The sequence below is a fragment of the Castor canadensis genome, chromosome X (assembly GCF_047511655.1).
Source record: "Castor canadensis chromosome X, mCasCan1.hap1v2, whole genome shotgun sequence".
In the NCBI taxonomy this organism is placed as follows: domain Eukaryota; kingdom Metazoa; phylum Chordata; class Mammalia; order Rodentia; family Castoridae; genus Castor; species Castor canadensis.
The window spans coordinates 145,512,311-145,528,301 of record NC_133405.1 but is presented as its reverse complement, the minus strand read 5'-3'; the positions used below and the strand labels follow the sequence as shown (position 1 = coordinate 145,528,301).

The 15,991-nt window shown below is 58.0% G+C and overlaps 1 protein-coding gene across 3 annotated transcripts; it reads left to right on the top strand.

Annotated features, from left to right (window-relative positions):
* Positions 1-1,206: 1,206 nt before the first annotated feature.
* On the top strand, positions 1,207-15,305 carry Cd99 (CD99 molecule (Xg blood group)). Of its 3 annotated transcripts, none has more exons than XM_020182266.2 (9): positions 1,207-1,357; positions 5,047-5,079; positions 5,465-5,512; positions 6,280-6,339; positions 6,760-6,807; positions 7,890-7,940; positions 10,150-10,263; positions 14,398-14,448; positions 14,649-15,305. In XM_020182266.2, exons 1-9 carry the CDS (start codon positions 1,282-1,284, stop codon positions 14,672-14,674), a joined length of 507 nt encoding a protein of 168 aa, XP_020037855.1. In that variant the 5' UTR covers positions 1,207-1,281; the 3' UTR covers positions 14,675-15,305. The 3 variants fall into 3 exon arrangements, with proteins under 3 accessions (XP_020037855.1, XP_020037856.2, XP_020037854.2); XM_020182265.2 differs by lacking the exon at positions 1,207-1,357 and adding an exon at positions 2,453-2,570; XM_020182267.2 differs by lacking the exons at positions 1,207-1,357; positions 14,398-14,448; positions 14,649-15,305 and adding exons at positions 2,452-2,570; positions 11,907-14,063.
* Positions 15,306-15,991: the final 686 nt, after the last annotated feature.

The following is a 15,991-nucleotide window of genomic DNA, read 5'->3' as shown; positions in this document are numbered from 1 at the left end:
CTGGTAAACTGCAGGGACCCCAGACCTGGGCACCTTAGTGTTCCCGCCTTGTCCAAGGGCTCAGCCTTCCACGTGCTCCCAGCCTCCGAGGGGAGGGACGGGGCGTGGCCAGGGGCGGGGCGTAGTCAGAAGGCGTGACCAGGGCGGAACATAAAAGCACGTGGGCGTGGTCATGGGCGTGGCACCAGCAGGGGCGGGAACAGAAGTGGCCAGAGTGCAGGCTGGGAAGAATGTAGGAAGGGGCGTGGCTTGCTCGGGGGCGGGGCATAGCGAGGGGTGGGCGGAGCCAGTGGCGGAGCACAGGTTTGAGTGGATGTAGTCAGGGGCGGGAACACGTAGGGATGGGCGTGGCCGGGGCGGGGCCTAGGCGTGAGCCTCCCGCAGATTTGGCATTCAGGGTGGCAAAGGCGCGAAACGGCTGGGATGGGGCAAGGGGCAGAAGAGGACGGGGCGTATTCAGAGACAGGCTCAGAGCGGGTCGCAAGGCGGGGGCGGGAAATCAGAGAGGGGCGTGGGTAGGGGGCGTGGCCATGGCGCGAAGGGGAGAGTGATGTCAGGGGGCGTGATCAGGGAATGGGCTCGCTGGCGGGAAGGGAATGCACGCAGTGGCCGGGGGCGTGGTCATGGGCGGGGCTAAAGAAAGGGGCGTCACCGAGCGTCCGGAGTCAGGACGGGGCGGGGCTAGGGGCGTGACGTATCAGGGGTGGGCGTGGTCAGGGGCTGGCAGAAATAGGCTCCAGGTCTAGGCAGGAGCGGAAGAAGCCCCTCAGTCCAGTCGCGAAAGGGCTGACGGGGGCGGGGGCGCGGCGCGGGACGCACACAAGGCCCGGGTGCGGGCAGGAGCGTGCGGGGGAGGGGGCGGGGAGAGTAGGAATGCGCGCGGTTTCAGCAAGGGGCGTGGTCTGGGCGCCAGTAGTCAGGGGCGTGGCGTAGTTAGGGGCGGAGTTCAGACGGGCGCGCAGGCTGCCGCTGGGAGGGGCGCGGTTACGAGGCGGGCCTCAGGCCTGTTGCTAGGGGCGGGGCGTAGCTAGGTGCGGTCTTCCGGCGGGGGCGGCCACTGCGTAGTTAGTGGAGGGAGGGGCGTGGCTATTGGGCGTGTCGTCAGCGCGGGGCGTGGCCTTGGGTGCGGAGCCGGCCCCTCCCCTCGCCGTGCCTCTCGGCGGGCGGCCCCGCCCTGCCCGGCGCATCCCGGGGCGTCGCCGCCGCCCCTCCCCCTCCGCCCCTCCCCCTCCTGGGCGCCGCAGTCCCGTTCGTCGGTCCCTCGGCCACAGCACGCGCACCATGTCGCGCCGGCCGGTCGTGGCGCTGGCGCTGCTGCTGCTGCTGGGTCTGCTGGGCGCTGCGGTTCTCGCCCAGGGTGAGCGGATGGCGGGATCGAGGGGTGCGGGGTGCGGGGTGGGGGAGGGGCGCGATCCTGGGATCCGGGGACCCCGGGGTGGGGGTGGGGAGGGAAGTGGCGTGCATCGGATCGGGCAGCCGCTTGAACGGGACGCATGCGGGTAACGGCTGGTTTGGGGGTGCACTGGGGACCCCGAGGCTGGGGAGGGGGCGCAAGACTTGGGGCGCGGGGTTTGGGGTGAATTGGGGGACCCTGGGCCAGGTGGGGGGGTTGCATGGCCTTTTTGGGGGTGCATTGGGAACCCCGCCTGGGATCCATGTTGTGCGGGACGCACGCGGGTAACGGGTAAGGTTTTGAGGTGCACTGGGGACCCCGAGACTGGGGAGGGTGCGCATTGGGGACCCCGGGCTGGGCTCCGGCAATGGGGGACCTCGTGGACGTAATGGGTAGCCTGGGGGCGCAGGGCTTGGGGTCACCGGGGACCCCTGGCCAGGGTGGGGTGGGGGCGCTCAACTTGGGGCGCCTTGGGGATCCCGGGCTGTTGTGCAATCGGGCGGGACGCTTGGAGCTGAGCGGTGGCCTTGGGGTGCAGGACTTGGGGGCTCCGGGGACCCCAGCCTGAACCCGAACTGGGGCGGGACGCATGCAGCTAACGGGGTGGCCTTGGAGCACATAGGGGACCCCGGAATGGAGGGTGGCGCACGACTTGCCTTAGGGACCCATTGGGGACCCCGGGCTGTGCTCCACGTCGGGCCACCACCCAGAAGGAGGAGTCCAAAGTCTGTCGGTCCGCTCCCTCTGTCTGTCTTCTGGGGCCACTGGGGCTGCGCGCCAGGCGCGAGATGTCATTGTTCCCTTTCCAAGTGCCCAAGTGCGTCCTGTCCAGCGGGAGAGTTGGCTTCCCACGCTCGGCCACTCCCCGCGGGCCGTCCCCACGCACCTCGGTCCCCTTGAGCTCCCCTCCCCCCTCTGCACCGCACCCCACGCCACCCTTACGACTTCACTGTCACTTGTCCCCAAGCCACACGCCAGCTGGCTCCCACTGGAGACATGCGTGTTTGCCCGCACCCGCGGAGCCACGCCCGGGTCCCCGGCCTAAATTTGGAAAAGTCGCCGGGCTCAGGGCCGTGGCGGCCGTGATGGGAAATGCGAAATGCTGGGGCTCAAGCCGGGGGCCGGGGGCGGCTCAACCGTCACCAGGACCTACGGGAAAAGTGTCTGCAGCCCCCAGGTGACACCTTTCCGGCTCTGACGTGACAGTGGCCTGCGGGGTGTGGAGCTGTAGGGCGTTTTCTCCATGTTTTGCATTTTTTCCGTCCCGGAGTGAGGGTGGCCTGGGCTCTCAGCGCAGGACGCAGGTGTGTCACCCGCAGGAAATTCGTGTTCTGAGGGTGGCGCAGGCTCGGCCTCTCCCAGGCCCTGTGCGTTTGGGTTTTGGGGAGGCCGTGGACTTCTGTTTGTAAACTTGAGACAAAAACCCAAAGTCAGGGCGGGGGCCGGGCGGGCCGGGCTCTGGACCGGTTCCCTTCCTTCTGACTCATCCCAAAGGCGGCTGTTGATCTGGGGCCCGCGGCCGCCATTAGGGGCGCATGTTATCCTACAAAGAAGTCCCACAGCCCTGTTCTGCCTCCACGCCCTAGGCCCGCGCCCAGCAAAGTTGGGGCGCCCGGTCTTTGGGGGTAGCTGAGTGGCCCACTTGTCTTTTTTGAGGTGCAAACAGGTCTTTTAGGGTTTTTTTTTTTTTAACGCCCGCCTCCTTTTGTGGGGTTTGTGGGGTTTGTGGGATGTGGACCTGGGAGGCAGGGGGTGGCCGGCTGCTGACGGTTATGGAGTTTTTATGGGGTGTGTCGCTCATGGGGTGTGTAGGTCACGGTTGTTTCTGGGTGGAGCCCTGATCCAGGAAAGGGACTGAGGCCCTCAGTTTTTCCTCTGTCACCCCTGCCGATCCAGTCTCCATGTCAAAGTCCCCAACATGGAGCTGTGGTTACCCAGGGCTGGGCGGGGGACCTCGTGAGCAGGTCCGTCAGTCTGGCTTTTGTTCCCCTGCCCCGTTCTGCTGGCCCAGAGTGTGACATAGAAAAATGCGTCACTGAGCACTTTCCGCTCGGGTGTTCCTTGAGACTCCTTCTTCCTGGCTGAGTAGTACTCCACCCGCCCACCTGTAGGGCCAGCCGTCCGTGCACCCATCACATAAACCGTAAATAAAGGCGAGGTAGATACCTTCTGCCGGCCTAATTTTCCTTGCTGCCTAGTCGTCCTGGGTGCTGTGTCTGCAGGGAGCTCTTTCTGGGGGTGCTTGCAGATCTGGCCTGTTGCAGCCACACTTTCTGAGGACCAAACACCCCGGTTGGTCTTGGGGATGTTTTTGTTGTTTTTTTTAAGTCCCGGACAAAGAGAAGGGAAAGCAGTTTGAGTCAGCAGGGAGTCGTGAGAGTGAGTCAGTCACGGCGTGAGGCGTCCAGCCTCACCCTGATGAGTCACCCCCCACCCCTGCACATCTGGGGGTTCCTGTAGGCGCTGGAAACCACAGCGGGGCGGGGGTTATGGGGTTCCTGCTCGGGGTGGGGCGTCTCTGCACACAGAAGCTGAGGCCCCGAGCTCTCTGTGCAAGCGGGGTGTAGCCTGGGTTGTGTCTTTTCCATATTTCTGGCCCTGTGGGAACCTTGGGACTGTGAAGTCAAGGGTTTTTTTGCAGAGAGCTGAGAAGTCCCCTGTCCCCTGCCACCACCCCAGGGAGCTGTCAGCACCTCCTCTGACCTGATGGCCAGGACACAGAGATTTCTGAATTATATCAGGATTAATCCTGGTGGCCAGGGTAACTGACTGACTAACTGATGTTCCCCACCGGGTTTCAGCACACAGCAGTGTGCATTTGGGGTCATTGACTGACTGACTGATGCCTCCCCTCAGGTGGTGGCCATCAGGGATCGAGCAGCTGGGTATGCATGGATTAAGGGCATCACCTGACCCTGTAATCTGTGTGCAAGGGGTGGAGTGTGGGAAACTGACCTGAGTGTCAGTCACAGGGACTTTCTACACAACTGGGGAGCAAAAGGTGAGGACACACAGACGTGTGGGTGAAGGAAAACGGGGAAACTGAGGCAGGGCGGAGCAGCAGGGTCCTGACACAGATTTCTGGATTAATTCTGGTGATCATTGACTGACTTACTGATGTTCCCCAGCAGCACACAGCACTGTGCCTTTGGATCCTCGACTGACTTACCGATGGAATCATGGCTCAGGGGAGTCTAGGAAGGTGGGGAAACTGAGGCAGGTCATGGGTGACACAGGGGCTGCTGGGAAATTTTGGGAGGCCAAATTCCCTGCATTTTGCCTCCCAGCCCTCGCTCAGAGCTGGATTGCATCAGATAACAAAAAGATCTCTGCAGTCTTCTGAGATCGCACAAAAGTAAAGTCTTTTTCTGGGTTGTGTAATATTTTACGAGAAGCACGGTGAGTTTAGGGTTAAGGACCCAGGGTTTCTGAATCCTAATTTTTTTTTTTCTGGTCTCTATTAGAAAGTGTTCTTCGTCTCTTTTCGAGAATAAATGCAAACTCAAAGTCGCCAGGACGGCTCCACCGTTGTAATTTCCTCACCACCCGTGAGGGGAAAAAAAGTCGATCGACAACCCGGAACGAGATGACTGAGGAGAAAACGGCGTTTTTTTTCCTGGACGTAACCTCCTTGTTTTTCTTTCTCCCTTTAGATGGTGGCTTTGACTTATCTGACGCCCTCGGTGGTGAGTTGTCGGGATATTTTCTTTTCTGTCACGTAGGACATTTCTGTAATGGGGCCGTTAGGACGAGTCCACAGCCCCGGGAACGACCCTTAACTCCGCCTGCAAAGACCCTATTTCCCAGTGAAGTCCCGGGGACAGGATTCAGGTTCAGGCTATACTGGGGGAATACTATTCAGCCCCGAAAAAGGAACAACAGGTTACAGGATGGGATCCTTCCATCGGCAAAGACCCTATTTCCAAATGGGGTCCCATTGTCCCCTCCCGGAGTGACAGACCTTTTGGAAAAAGACCCTATTCCCCTCGGGTCTCTGGAACTTCACCATATTGCAATATGGCGGCCTGACCCGATGCACTGGGTCCAGGATGAGCTCTTTTCTTTTTTTAGATGACAACGACAAGAAACCCACAGACATCCCCAAGAAGCCCAGCGATGGTAAGAATCCCGTTCGCCTTCTGTGCACACACACATTTGTTCCTAAAGAAAGATTGGGGTCAGGACATCCAGAAGAGTGAGTATCGAGGGTCCCCGGTGAACCCCACTTTGAGCATCGGGATTGGGGTGAGATGTCAGTAATTCAGTCAACACTGAGGGTCCTTTGTGCCAAAAGTTACAGGGTCTGAAAAGTTACATCTGGTCTGAATTTTGATCATGGACGCCATCTTGGTTTCAGACACAGCTGCCGCCATCTTGGATTTCTCCATCCAGGTTCCCCAATGGCTTCCGTTGGGGCCGAGGACCCCGTGAATCCTGTAGCCGGGCTGGACATGGACCTCAGTGTGTCCTGGAAGAGGCTGGCAGGGGGCCCCCTATTGGGGTGACCTCACCCCATGACAAAAGCCAAGCTGCGGTTGTTGAGTGACTATTAGATAACCGTCCGTGTGCAAACTGGGGTTTCATTTTCGTCCTTCTTGTGCTTTTGTTAGGAGGCATTGGCGGCACAGGGTGACATTTCCATATGTGCTGGTGATGGATTTTCACTACGTCCACTTCCCTCAGTCCTGCAGACGACGTGGCCAGGCTTTTTCGGGGGTGTATAGTACACTCCACCGCCTGTCCATTTCGCATAGGCTCTGGCCATGGGATTTTCCGGCCCGTGTCTATGGTGTTGGGCCCGATGCGCCCCATTTCTTCCTCAGGTGGATTGATAAGTAGGCTCGCAATTATCGATCTGTGGTGACGTCTTCCGTCCCTTTCCACAGGAGACCCGGCTCCGCCCAGGCCCAGGCCGCAGCCGGACCCCAGGCAGCCCGGGTCGGCCGGTAAGGAGGGCGGTGGTGGGACTTTGGGGTCACTCGAGCTTTTGGGGGTCATTTTTCATGTTCACAAAACCCCAGACACAAATCTGGGGGAGCACATGTGCTATGGAAGGTCGTTTTGGGGTGTCCCTTTTCCCTTTGTCCCTTTGACCGGGAGGACTTAATGCAAACCTGCACAAAATGAGGCGCCATCGGGAACGCCCCCCGCCCCCCAGCTTTGGTTATGGCTGGTGGCTGTTGAGCGTCCTGGACTCCAGGTTTTGGCACCCGTGCATTTTTCATGACCATCTATGTTTCCCTCGACGGTACCGGGAGGGTGGGCGGCCGGGCCAGGTCCAGTGCTTCCCATGGGGTTTTTCCTTCTGACCCCACAGCCTCATTCAACCCTACAACCCTACGACCCCAGTGTTCTCGTTTCTCTAGGCGGATTCTCGGATTCGGACCTGGTGGACGGCACGGCCGGTGGACAAGGTAAAGTTTTGTGCAATTCCTACAAAAAAAAAAAAAAAAAAAAAAAAAAGTGGAATACTATGCAGCCCGGACTCAGCCCGACTTTACCTGTGGCGTGCCGGGCCCAGCGCAGGTGGCCACCTGCCAGGGGCTCGCTCGGTCCTGAGTTCAAATCCCCACGGGGCAAAAACTAATCAGATCATGCGAGCAGCTGAAATCAGCCCCGCTGGGAGTCTTCGTATTGAAAACCAGATTTTTTACGGGGTCACTTCCATGCAGACACGGATTTGTAAATATGTGTATTGTGGTGCGCTGCGTGGCTTTTTGATTTAATTTAATTTTATGAATACACATAGGTGTGCATATATATATACAGAGAGAGGATTGTCCCTTGCTGCCTGTCTGGGGGACACTGGTTTCAGGACCCCACAAATGACCAAATCCCACAATTCTCTCTGTCAGAAAAAGGCACAGAATTTACCTATAACCTCTGCCACAGGCCCTGTCCTCAAGGTCCCCTGTAAATGACTTACAGTGTCACCCCAGGGATCCTAAATCCCTTCCCAGCCATCCTGGGGTCACAGTGACCTTGTCCATGGATAAAGTCACTCATTTTTCCCCATCTGGGACGGGAACACCCCCATGGCCCTCGTGGGGTCACAGAGGTGATGAACTGGCCAGCCCTGTCATCAACCTGACCATATATGGTGGTGTGCAGGGTGGGGGTCACCGTCACGGCTGTGGCCCCACATTTCGGGGTCACCAACACAGGGACGAAATCCACAGTGCTGTGTGCAGGTGAAAGCAGCCTCTTTGTAGCACTGAGGTCTCCCAATCCCACTGAAGGCTGCACAGCGATGGCCTCACTTCCTCCCCTTTGACCCCAACCATCAAAAGTCCATGTGTTCACAGCAGCACAACACTGTGGACGGAGTTTGTCATCCCTGAGCCTTTGGGTGCCGAGCTCCCAACCACATGGACACTGGTGGGGAAAATGGCCTCGTCCATTGCCTGGCCATTGGATCAAGAAATCTTAATGATGGTTCATGAAGGGACTTTGTCCCCCAATGTCACCAAGGGTCACCAGTCTTGTTGCCTTGCAGGAGATGGTCATGGAGGAGGTGGCAGAAGTCCCAGGAATGAGGACCAGGATGGTAGGTACAGCACACCGGCAGCCTCCATCTTGGTTTCCGTGTCACCTCCATAGTGTTGGAATGCAGATGTGGGTGTGGTGTTTCAAACTTAGACGACAGGAATTGTGTCTTCACCTAAAGGTACTGGCAGGCGACATGGTGGCACTGGGCCGTCCTTGCACAGGCAAGCGGCATGTGTCACTCACAAATTAGGTGCCACCAACTGAGTTAATCATCATATTGGAAAATTATACTATATAAACCCACCCACCCATCCATCCCCCCATCCACCCACCCATCCATCCACCCATCCACCATCCACCCATCCATCCACCCATCCATCCACCCATCCACCCATCCATCCATCCATCCACCCATCCATCCACCCATCCACCCATCCATCCACCCACCCACCCATCCATCCCCCCATCCACCCACCCATCCATCCACCCATCCACCCATCCACCCATCCATCCACCCATCCACCCACCCATCCACCCACCCATCCATCCATCCACCCATCCACCCATCCACCCATCCACCCATCCACCCATCCACCCATCCACCCACCCATCCATCCATCCACCCATCCATCCACCCATCCATCCACCCACCCACCCATCCACCCATCCACCCATCCACCCACCCATCCATCCATCCACCCATCCACCCATCCACCCATCCACCCACCCATCCATCCATCCACCCATCCACCCATCCACCCATCCACCCATCCACCCATCCACCCATCCACCCACCCATCCATCCATCCACCCATCCACCCATCCACCCATCCACCCATCCACCCATCCACCCACCCATCCATCCATCCACCCACCCACCCATCCACCCATCCACCCACCCATCCATCCACCCATCCACCCACCCATCCATCCACCCACCCACCCACCCATCCATCCATCCACCCATCCATCCATCCACCCACCCATCCACCCATCCACCCATCCACCCACCCATCCACCCATCCACCCATCCACCCATCCACCCATCCACCCACCCATCCACCCATCCACCCACCCACCCATCCACCCATCCACCCACCCATCCACCCATCCACCCATCCACCCATCCACCCATCCACCCACCCATCCACCCATCCACCCATCCACCCATCCACCCATCCATCCACCCATCCACCCATCCACCCATCCACCCATCCACCCACCCATCCATCCATCCACCCACCCATCCACCCACCCACCCACCCATCCACCCATCCACCCACCCATCCATCCATCCACCCATCCACCCATCCACCCATCCACCCACCCATCCATCCATCCACCCATCCACCCATCCACCCATCCACCCATCCACCCACCCATCCATCCATCCACCCATCCACCCATCCACCCATCCACCCATCCACCCACCCATCCATCCATCCACCCATCCATCCATCCACCCATCCATCCACCCACCCACCCATCCATCCCCCCATCCACCCACCCATCCATCCACCCATCCACCCATCCACCCATCCATCCACCCATCCACCCACCCATCCACCCACCCATCCATCCATCCACCCATCCACCCATCCACCCATCCACCCATCCACCCATCCACCCACCCATCCATCCATCCACCCACCCACCCATCCACCCATCCACCCACCCATCCATCCACCCATCCACCCACCCATCCATCCACCCACCCACCCACCCATCCATCCATCCACCCACCCATCCACCCATCCACCCATCCACCCATCCACCCACCCATCCACCCATCCACCCATCCACCCACCCATCCATCCATCCACCCATCCACCCATCCACCCATCCACCCACCCATCCATCCATCCACCCATCCACCCATCCACCCATCCACCCATCCACCCACCCATCCACCCACCCACCCACCCATCCATCCATCCACCCACCCACCCACCCACCCACCCACCCATCCACCCATCCACCCATCCATCCATCCACCCATCCATCCACCCATCCACCCATCCACCCACCCATCCATCCACCCATCCACCCACCCATCTATCCACCCACCCACCCACCCATCCATCCACCCACCCATCCACCCATCCACCCACCCATCCATCCACCCATCCACCCATCCATCCATCCACCCATCCATCCATCCATCCATCCATCCATCCATCCATCCACCCATCCATCCATCCATCCATCCACCCATCCGCGTGTGACCCCGCTGTCCCCAATACTGACACGTGCGTCTGTCCCCACAGCCACCCCGCAAGGTGTGATCCCCGGCATCATTGGCGCCGTCGTGGTCGCCGTGGCTGGCGCCATTTCCAGCTTCATCGCCTACCAGAAGAAGAAGTTCTGCTTCAAAGAAAGCGGTAAGGCGTCTGTGTCCCTGTGTCACCCTTCTGGACATGGTGGTTGAACCTCTAAGTCCTACAAGGGATGTGGGGTTGGGGCAAAGCAAGCATGTCACAACTGGGGGTCCCCAAAGCCACCACGACTCCGCTTGGGGACCTCGTAAGCTTGGGGCTCACAGCTGCCGCTCTGTCATTAATTGTGCCTGCAAGTCGCTGACCGCTCCGGGGTGTATAGGTTTCCATTGATAGATTTGGGGTTCATTGGTACTGGGGAGACCTGTGAGAAGGATGGACGGCCGTGCCCTAAAAGGCTGAGAGCCTGTGCTCGTGAAAGAAGGATTAGTTTCTGTCATTGGTTCCTCGTGATTTGCCATCACTGTGACAAGGACCAAGGCCCGGTGGCCACCATCTTGGTTTCCATCCAATGGAATTCAAATCAATCATGGCGGCTCCCCAGCCGTTCTGTTCTTCATGGAACCAAACCGTGACCCAGAAAGGTCGGGGAATGGACGGCAAATGGCGTGCACGATTTGGGGGACCCCACGGCCACCACCATAGTCACAGCACAGATTCGAGTGCACACATGGGCCAAGGTTAGGTCTGTGAGTCGGTCAGTGCCACCGTCTTGACCTTAGGTTCACGTGTGTCCTGCTCTTGCATGAGGCACTGTTGGCATGTGGCGTGTTTTCTGGGGACCCCAGTGACCCCCCAGACGGCCCCTCCGGTGAGTGGGGCGGCCCCTCGGGAGGAAAGGCCTCGTAGAAGTAATTGACTGACAATTTTCACGGAAAAGATAACCAGATGGCTTTTAGACCTGGGGTCATCCATGACCCTTCTTGAAGGACGTCCCCTTGAGAACTCCCAGGGTCACAGCTCCGGGCCCCCCTCCCCCAGTTCCTTGTCGTTGGAGTTTAGGATTTCCACGCACGTTTAGGGTTTTCTGGGTGAATTTTAGTGGACTTTGGAAGCCAGCGGTGCTCATTCTGGATCGCGGAGGCCTCAGTGGGTCACCGTGAAGTTGTAGGTTTCCTGAGGGGACCGTGGGTACCTCGTGGCTTTGTCCTCGCGGGAGGTCGCTGTCATTTGGGAAAACCATCGTCCTACCCCGTGACCTTCTAGTGAGACAGGCCGAGGTCCGAAGTGACGAGGTGACATTGAGATTTTCGTCATTTTCTGAGTTGATGTCAAGATGGCCCTGGGGCCAACATGGAGTCACTGTGGTCCAGCTCCAGATAAAGGGACTCGGGGGTGGGGGGACTGATTTCCCCTCCTTCTGCCCCGTATTGGTTCAGATTCGGATTTGGGGTCCGTGTGGCCCGCGGGGGACCCGGTGACCTCTGTGGACTCGGTGACCTTGGGTGTCCCGTGGGTCGCAGTGTCCCCGGTCATTTTAGGGTTTGTTCAGGGGCACCGAGCTCACCACTGCAGTTCGCTTGGGGCCTGCTGAGCTGCGTGTCCGTCTGTCTGTCCGTCCTGCTGTCTTGCTTTGTGTGGCCGGTGACAGACGTCACGGTGACACGGGGTCCGGCCGGGGCTGCTGAGGTTGGGTCATGGTGGGTTCTGAAGCCTCTGGGAAGATGGATAATGGAGCAGCCTCCTCCCTCTCTCTCCCTCTCTCTCTCTCTCTCTCTCTCTCTCTCTCTCTCTCGACCCCCCCATAGATGCCCCGAAGACCTAGGGTGGAGCGGAGCAGCCCCGTGGCGTCCCCCGCGTCCCCCCCGCCCGCCATCCCGGCTTTGCCTCGCTGGCAACCGGCCACCGAGTGACTCGAGTGTCTCGTGTCCCCTCGCTCGCCCTCCCTGGCGGGGTTTCGCTCTCCCGCGTGCCCCCCACCCCCGGCTCGTTCTAGACCACATCCTACCGCAGCGCCAAGGCAGACGCTTTTTGTTTTTCAGTCATTTAATTCCCTGCGCGGCCAGGGCCGACCTCGAGCTCGCGACCCGAGTGCTGGGATTACAGGCGTGCGCGGCGGTGCCTGGCCACGGCGGCGTCGCTTCGGACTCAGACCCGAGGCAGAGGCGCGGGCGGCCGCCATATTCCACGGTATTTTGTGATGTGCTTCTCCCTCTTCTTCCCGCGAGCCGTGACCTGCCTCGGTTTCTCCAGATAGATTTAGGACCCCAGCAAGGAAGTCGTGGGGCGACCTGAGGATGTCTAGGCCTGCGCGTGCGGCTGGGGTTGGTTGTCTCCCCGTGGCGGTCGCCTTCTCGGACCAGGCCCTGTGGTCTCGGAAGGAGGCCCGATGGGTTCTGAGCTCATCCAGCAAGCCAGTTTTGTGCGGGATCCAGGCTGTGCGGTCTCTGTGCATCCAGAAATGTCAATCCATCGTGGCCTCTGTCCTAGTCAACCAGTCATGGACTCCGTCCTAGTCAATCCATGGCAGACTCCGTCCTAGTCAATCCATGGTGGACTCTGTCCTAGTCAATCCATTGTGGACTCTGTCCTGGTCAATCCATGGTGGACTCTGTCCTAGTCAACCAGTCATGGACTCTGTCCTAGTCAATCCATCATGGCCTCTGTCCTAGTCAACCAGTCATGGACTCTGTCCTAGTCAATCCATGGCGGACTCTGTCCTAGTCAATCCATCGTGGACTCTGTCCTAGTCAATCCATTGTGAACTCTGTTCTAGTCAATCCATGGCGGACTCTGTCCTAGTCAATCCATGGTGGACTCTGTCCTAGTCAACCAATCATGGACTCTGTCCTAGTCAATCCATGGCGGACTCTGTCCTAGTCAATCCATCGTGGACTCTGTCCTAGTCAATCCATTGTGAACTCTGTTCTAGTCAATCCATGGCGGACTCTGTCCTAGTCAATCCATTGTGAACTCTGTCCTAGTCAATCCATGGCGGACTCTGTCCTAGTCAATCCATCGTGGACTCTGTCCTAGTCAATCCATGGTGCACTCTGTCCTAGTCAATCAATCCCCAATGCAGTGTTACTCAATCAATTATGAATATACTGTTAGTCAATCATGGACGCAGACCTAGTCATTTCTTCCTGGACTCTGTCCTAGTCAACCATTCACAAATTCACTGTTAGTCGGTCCATCACATATGTACCGTTAGTCAGTCAATCATGGATGCAGGCCTAGTCAATCAGTCCTGGATTCTGTCCTACTGAGTCAGTCATGGACACGGTGTCAGTCAGTCAACCGTGGATGCAGATGGATTCCGTCCTAGAAAATCCATCATGGACTCTGTCCTAGCCAATCAGCCATGGATCCTGTCCTAGTCAATCAGTCCTGGATGCAGTGCTCGCCCCTCAGTTATGCGTGTTCTGTTAGTCGATCAATCATCGGTGCACTGTCAGTCAGTCAATCGTGCATTCTGTCCTTGTCAGTCAATCCTGGACGCAGGCCTCGTCCCCAGATGGGATTTCAAGATGGCGCCAAGCCGCGTGTCACCCTCGTTTATCCGATGTTTGTGAGCCTGACAGGGAAGGTCTGTCCGTCTCTTGCTCGAGACCAGTTTTGTCCCATTTTTGTGCAATGTCGGCCTTGGGTGACTTCTGAGTCACTGCGATGTGGGTTTTTTAGGGAAAAGGATCCAACGTGGCCCAGCGGACGGTGTGCGTCACATCTGGGTGTCCGTTCTCCTCTGGGTCGGTCTGTCCATCTGTGGGGTCGGCACCGTGACCCCAAGTGCACATAGCGTCTCCCATGTCCTCTGCATGAATTTTGCAAAAATCCACGTTGTCCAAGAGTCATCAACAAACCTCCTTCCCGGCGACGTCGGCTCCTCCGTGTCACCCACCAGCTTGTGGCCCTTGCGTCCCTTCCCCGGCCGAGCAGAAATAAAACGTTGGCAAAACCTTTGACGTCCTGTGTTGTCACCTCGTGTCACGCGTCACGCGGGGAGGGACCGAAAATGCTGGTTCAAATCTGACCTTTGGGATTTGGATGCAGGACTAGTCAATCATCAACCAGTCTGGGATGCGGTGTTAGTCAATGAATCCTGCATGCCAGTCAGTCAGTCAGTCAATCATGCATGTACTGTCAGTTAGTCAATCAATGACTGTCAGTCAGTCAATCACAAACACCCGGTCAGTCCTAAGGGACATTTCTGACTTGTCACCTCTTGAGCGTTGGGGAATCCAGCCGGGTTTTGGGGTTCACGGGCTGAGCCTCTCAGTGTCTTGTTTTTGCTTTTAGCGGAAGATGGTGACATCCAAATGGAAAACCACGCCAACGCCGAGCCGCCAGGTAACGGGAGCATTTCCGTCCGGCCCCGGGTCCTCGGGTGGCCCTTTTGCCCCGGGTTTGGTCCTCGAGTCCTTGACCCCAATCAGACGCCATTTCCAGGGGATTTTCCTTGGGACTCCATGGGAACAGGGCACCAGGAAGTGCTTTGGGCGACAGTTTGTTGACTGACTCTCTGTTTTTTCCCCCTCTTTTCTGCACAGTTCAGCAAACACTTTTAGAAAAGTAGGACACCATGTGCAAAGAAAGACCCCGGCCCCATTTGGTTCCCAGCACCGTGGGGACAGGCGACACCGGCCCCGGACGGACTCACGGACACGCGCGGAGCCACCCCGAAAGTCGCCGTGGGGTTCCTCGTTCTAATCCCCGTTCTAATCCCTGACGGAGCGGTCGGGTGTGGATTGGCTGCCACCCGTCTGTCTGTCCATCCGTCTGTGGGTGACAGCTCGGGGACCCCCTCCTCCCTGCCCCGACCACGGTCTCGGGTCCTTCCCCTGATGAGGAGGGGACCACGAGTTCTGTGATTCACTCAACAAACGACCTCTGCCCTGTGTCCCCTGGCACGGCCATGGCGGACTCTTGTCATGGCTGCCATGTGTTGAGGTTGACCAGGTGTCCGGAACTGGCCGTGGCAGGACCAGTGGCAGCGGCAGTCACCTGGTTGCCTGGGTAACGGGTGCCTTGTCCCCAGGTGTCCCCAGTGAGTGACGTCGCACGCCGCGCACGGACTTCTGAAAGATACGCAAAATTGTTCCCATGTGTCCCCCGAAAAATGGCACTGAAACCACGAGTGGAAAAAAATCAGTTAGTCAGTCAACTAACACCTGTGACCATAAAAGTAGTCTGGGTATAAATCTTCATTGCCTGGCTTGAAAGTCACTTAGTCACTCAACTAACAGTGTACTTTCTAAAGACCTTTTCTTCATGCTGCAGAAATGCATTATTGCCCGGCTGGAAAACATCACTTAGTCACTCAACAAACATTTCAAAATCTGAGCTTAACGAGCTTTTCTTTTGTGAAGTTACTGTTTTTATCATCATCATCATCATTTTGACACAAAGCCAAAGCTGTAGATGATCATTGCCTGACTTAAAAAAAAAAAAGTCCATCAGTTATTCAGGCAACTATCACCTAAAATCCTAGCGTCCGTGGTTCCAACCTGGCTTTGGGGTGTAGACGGCTTGGGGACCCAGAGGCCACCGATGTCCGTAAACGTGGGTTCGAATCCCACACGGGCAGCCCGAGAGCGTTCACAGCCCTCGGGGCACCCCAAGATCCCATATGTGAACCCCACATCCTGTAAACACCCCAGCTCTGTCTGGTGTCCCTGTCCGTGTGTCTGTCTCCTCTGGGAACACCATTTTCTCCTGTCACTGCACACCTGCCCCCTGTGTGGCTCTGACCTGGCAAGCATGGGGGTGTTTGTTGATTGACTGTGTGAGCTCATCCCATGCCGCAACCTTGGGAAGCAGAAAACCTGGTGTTGACCTACCTGGGCTTGGGGTGACCTCTAACGTCGCTCAGGTGAAGGTCACGAAGGATCAG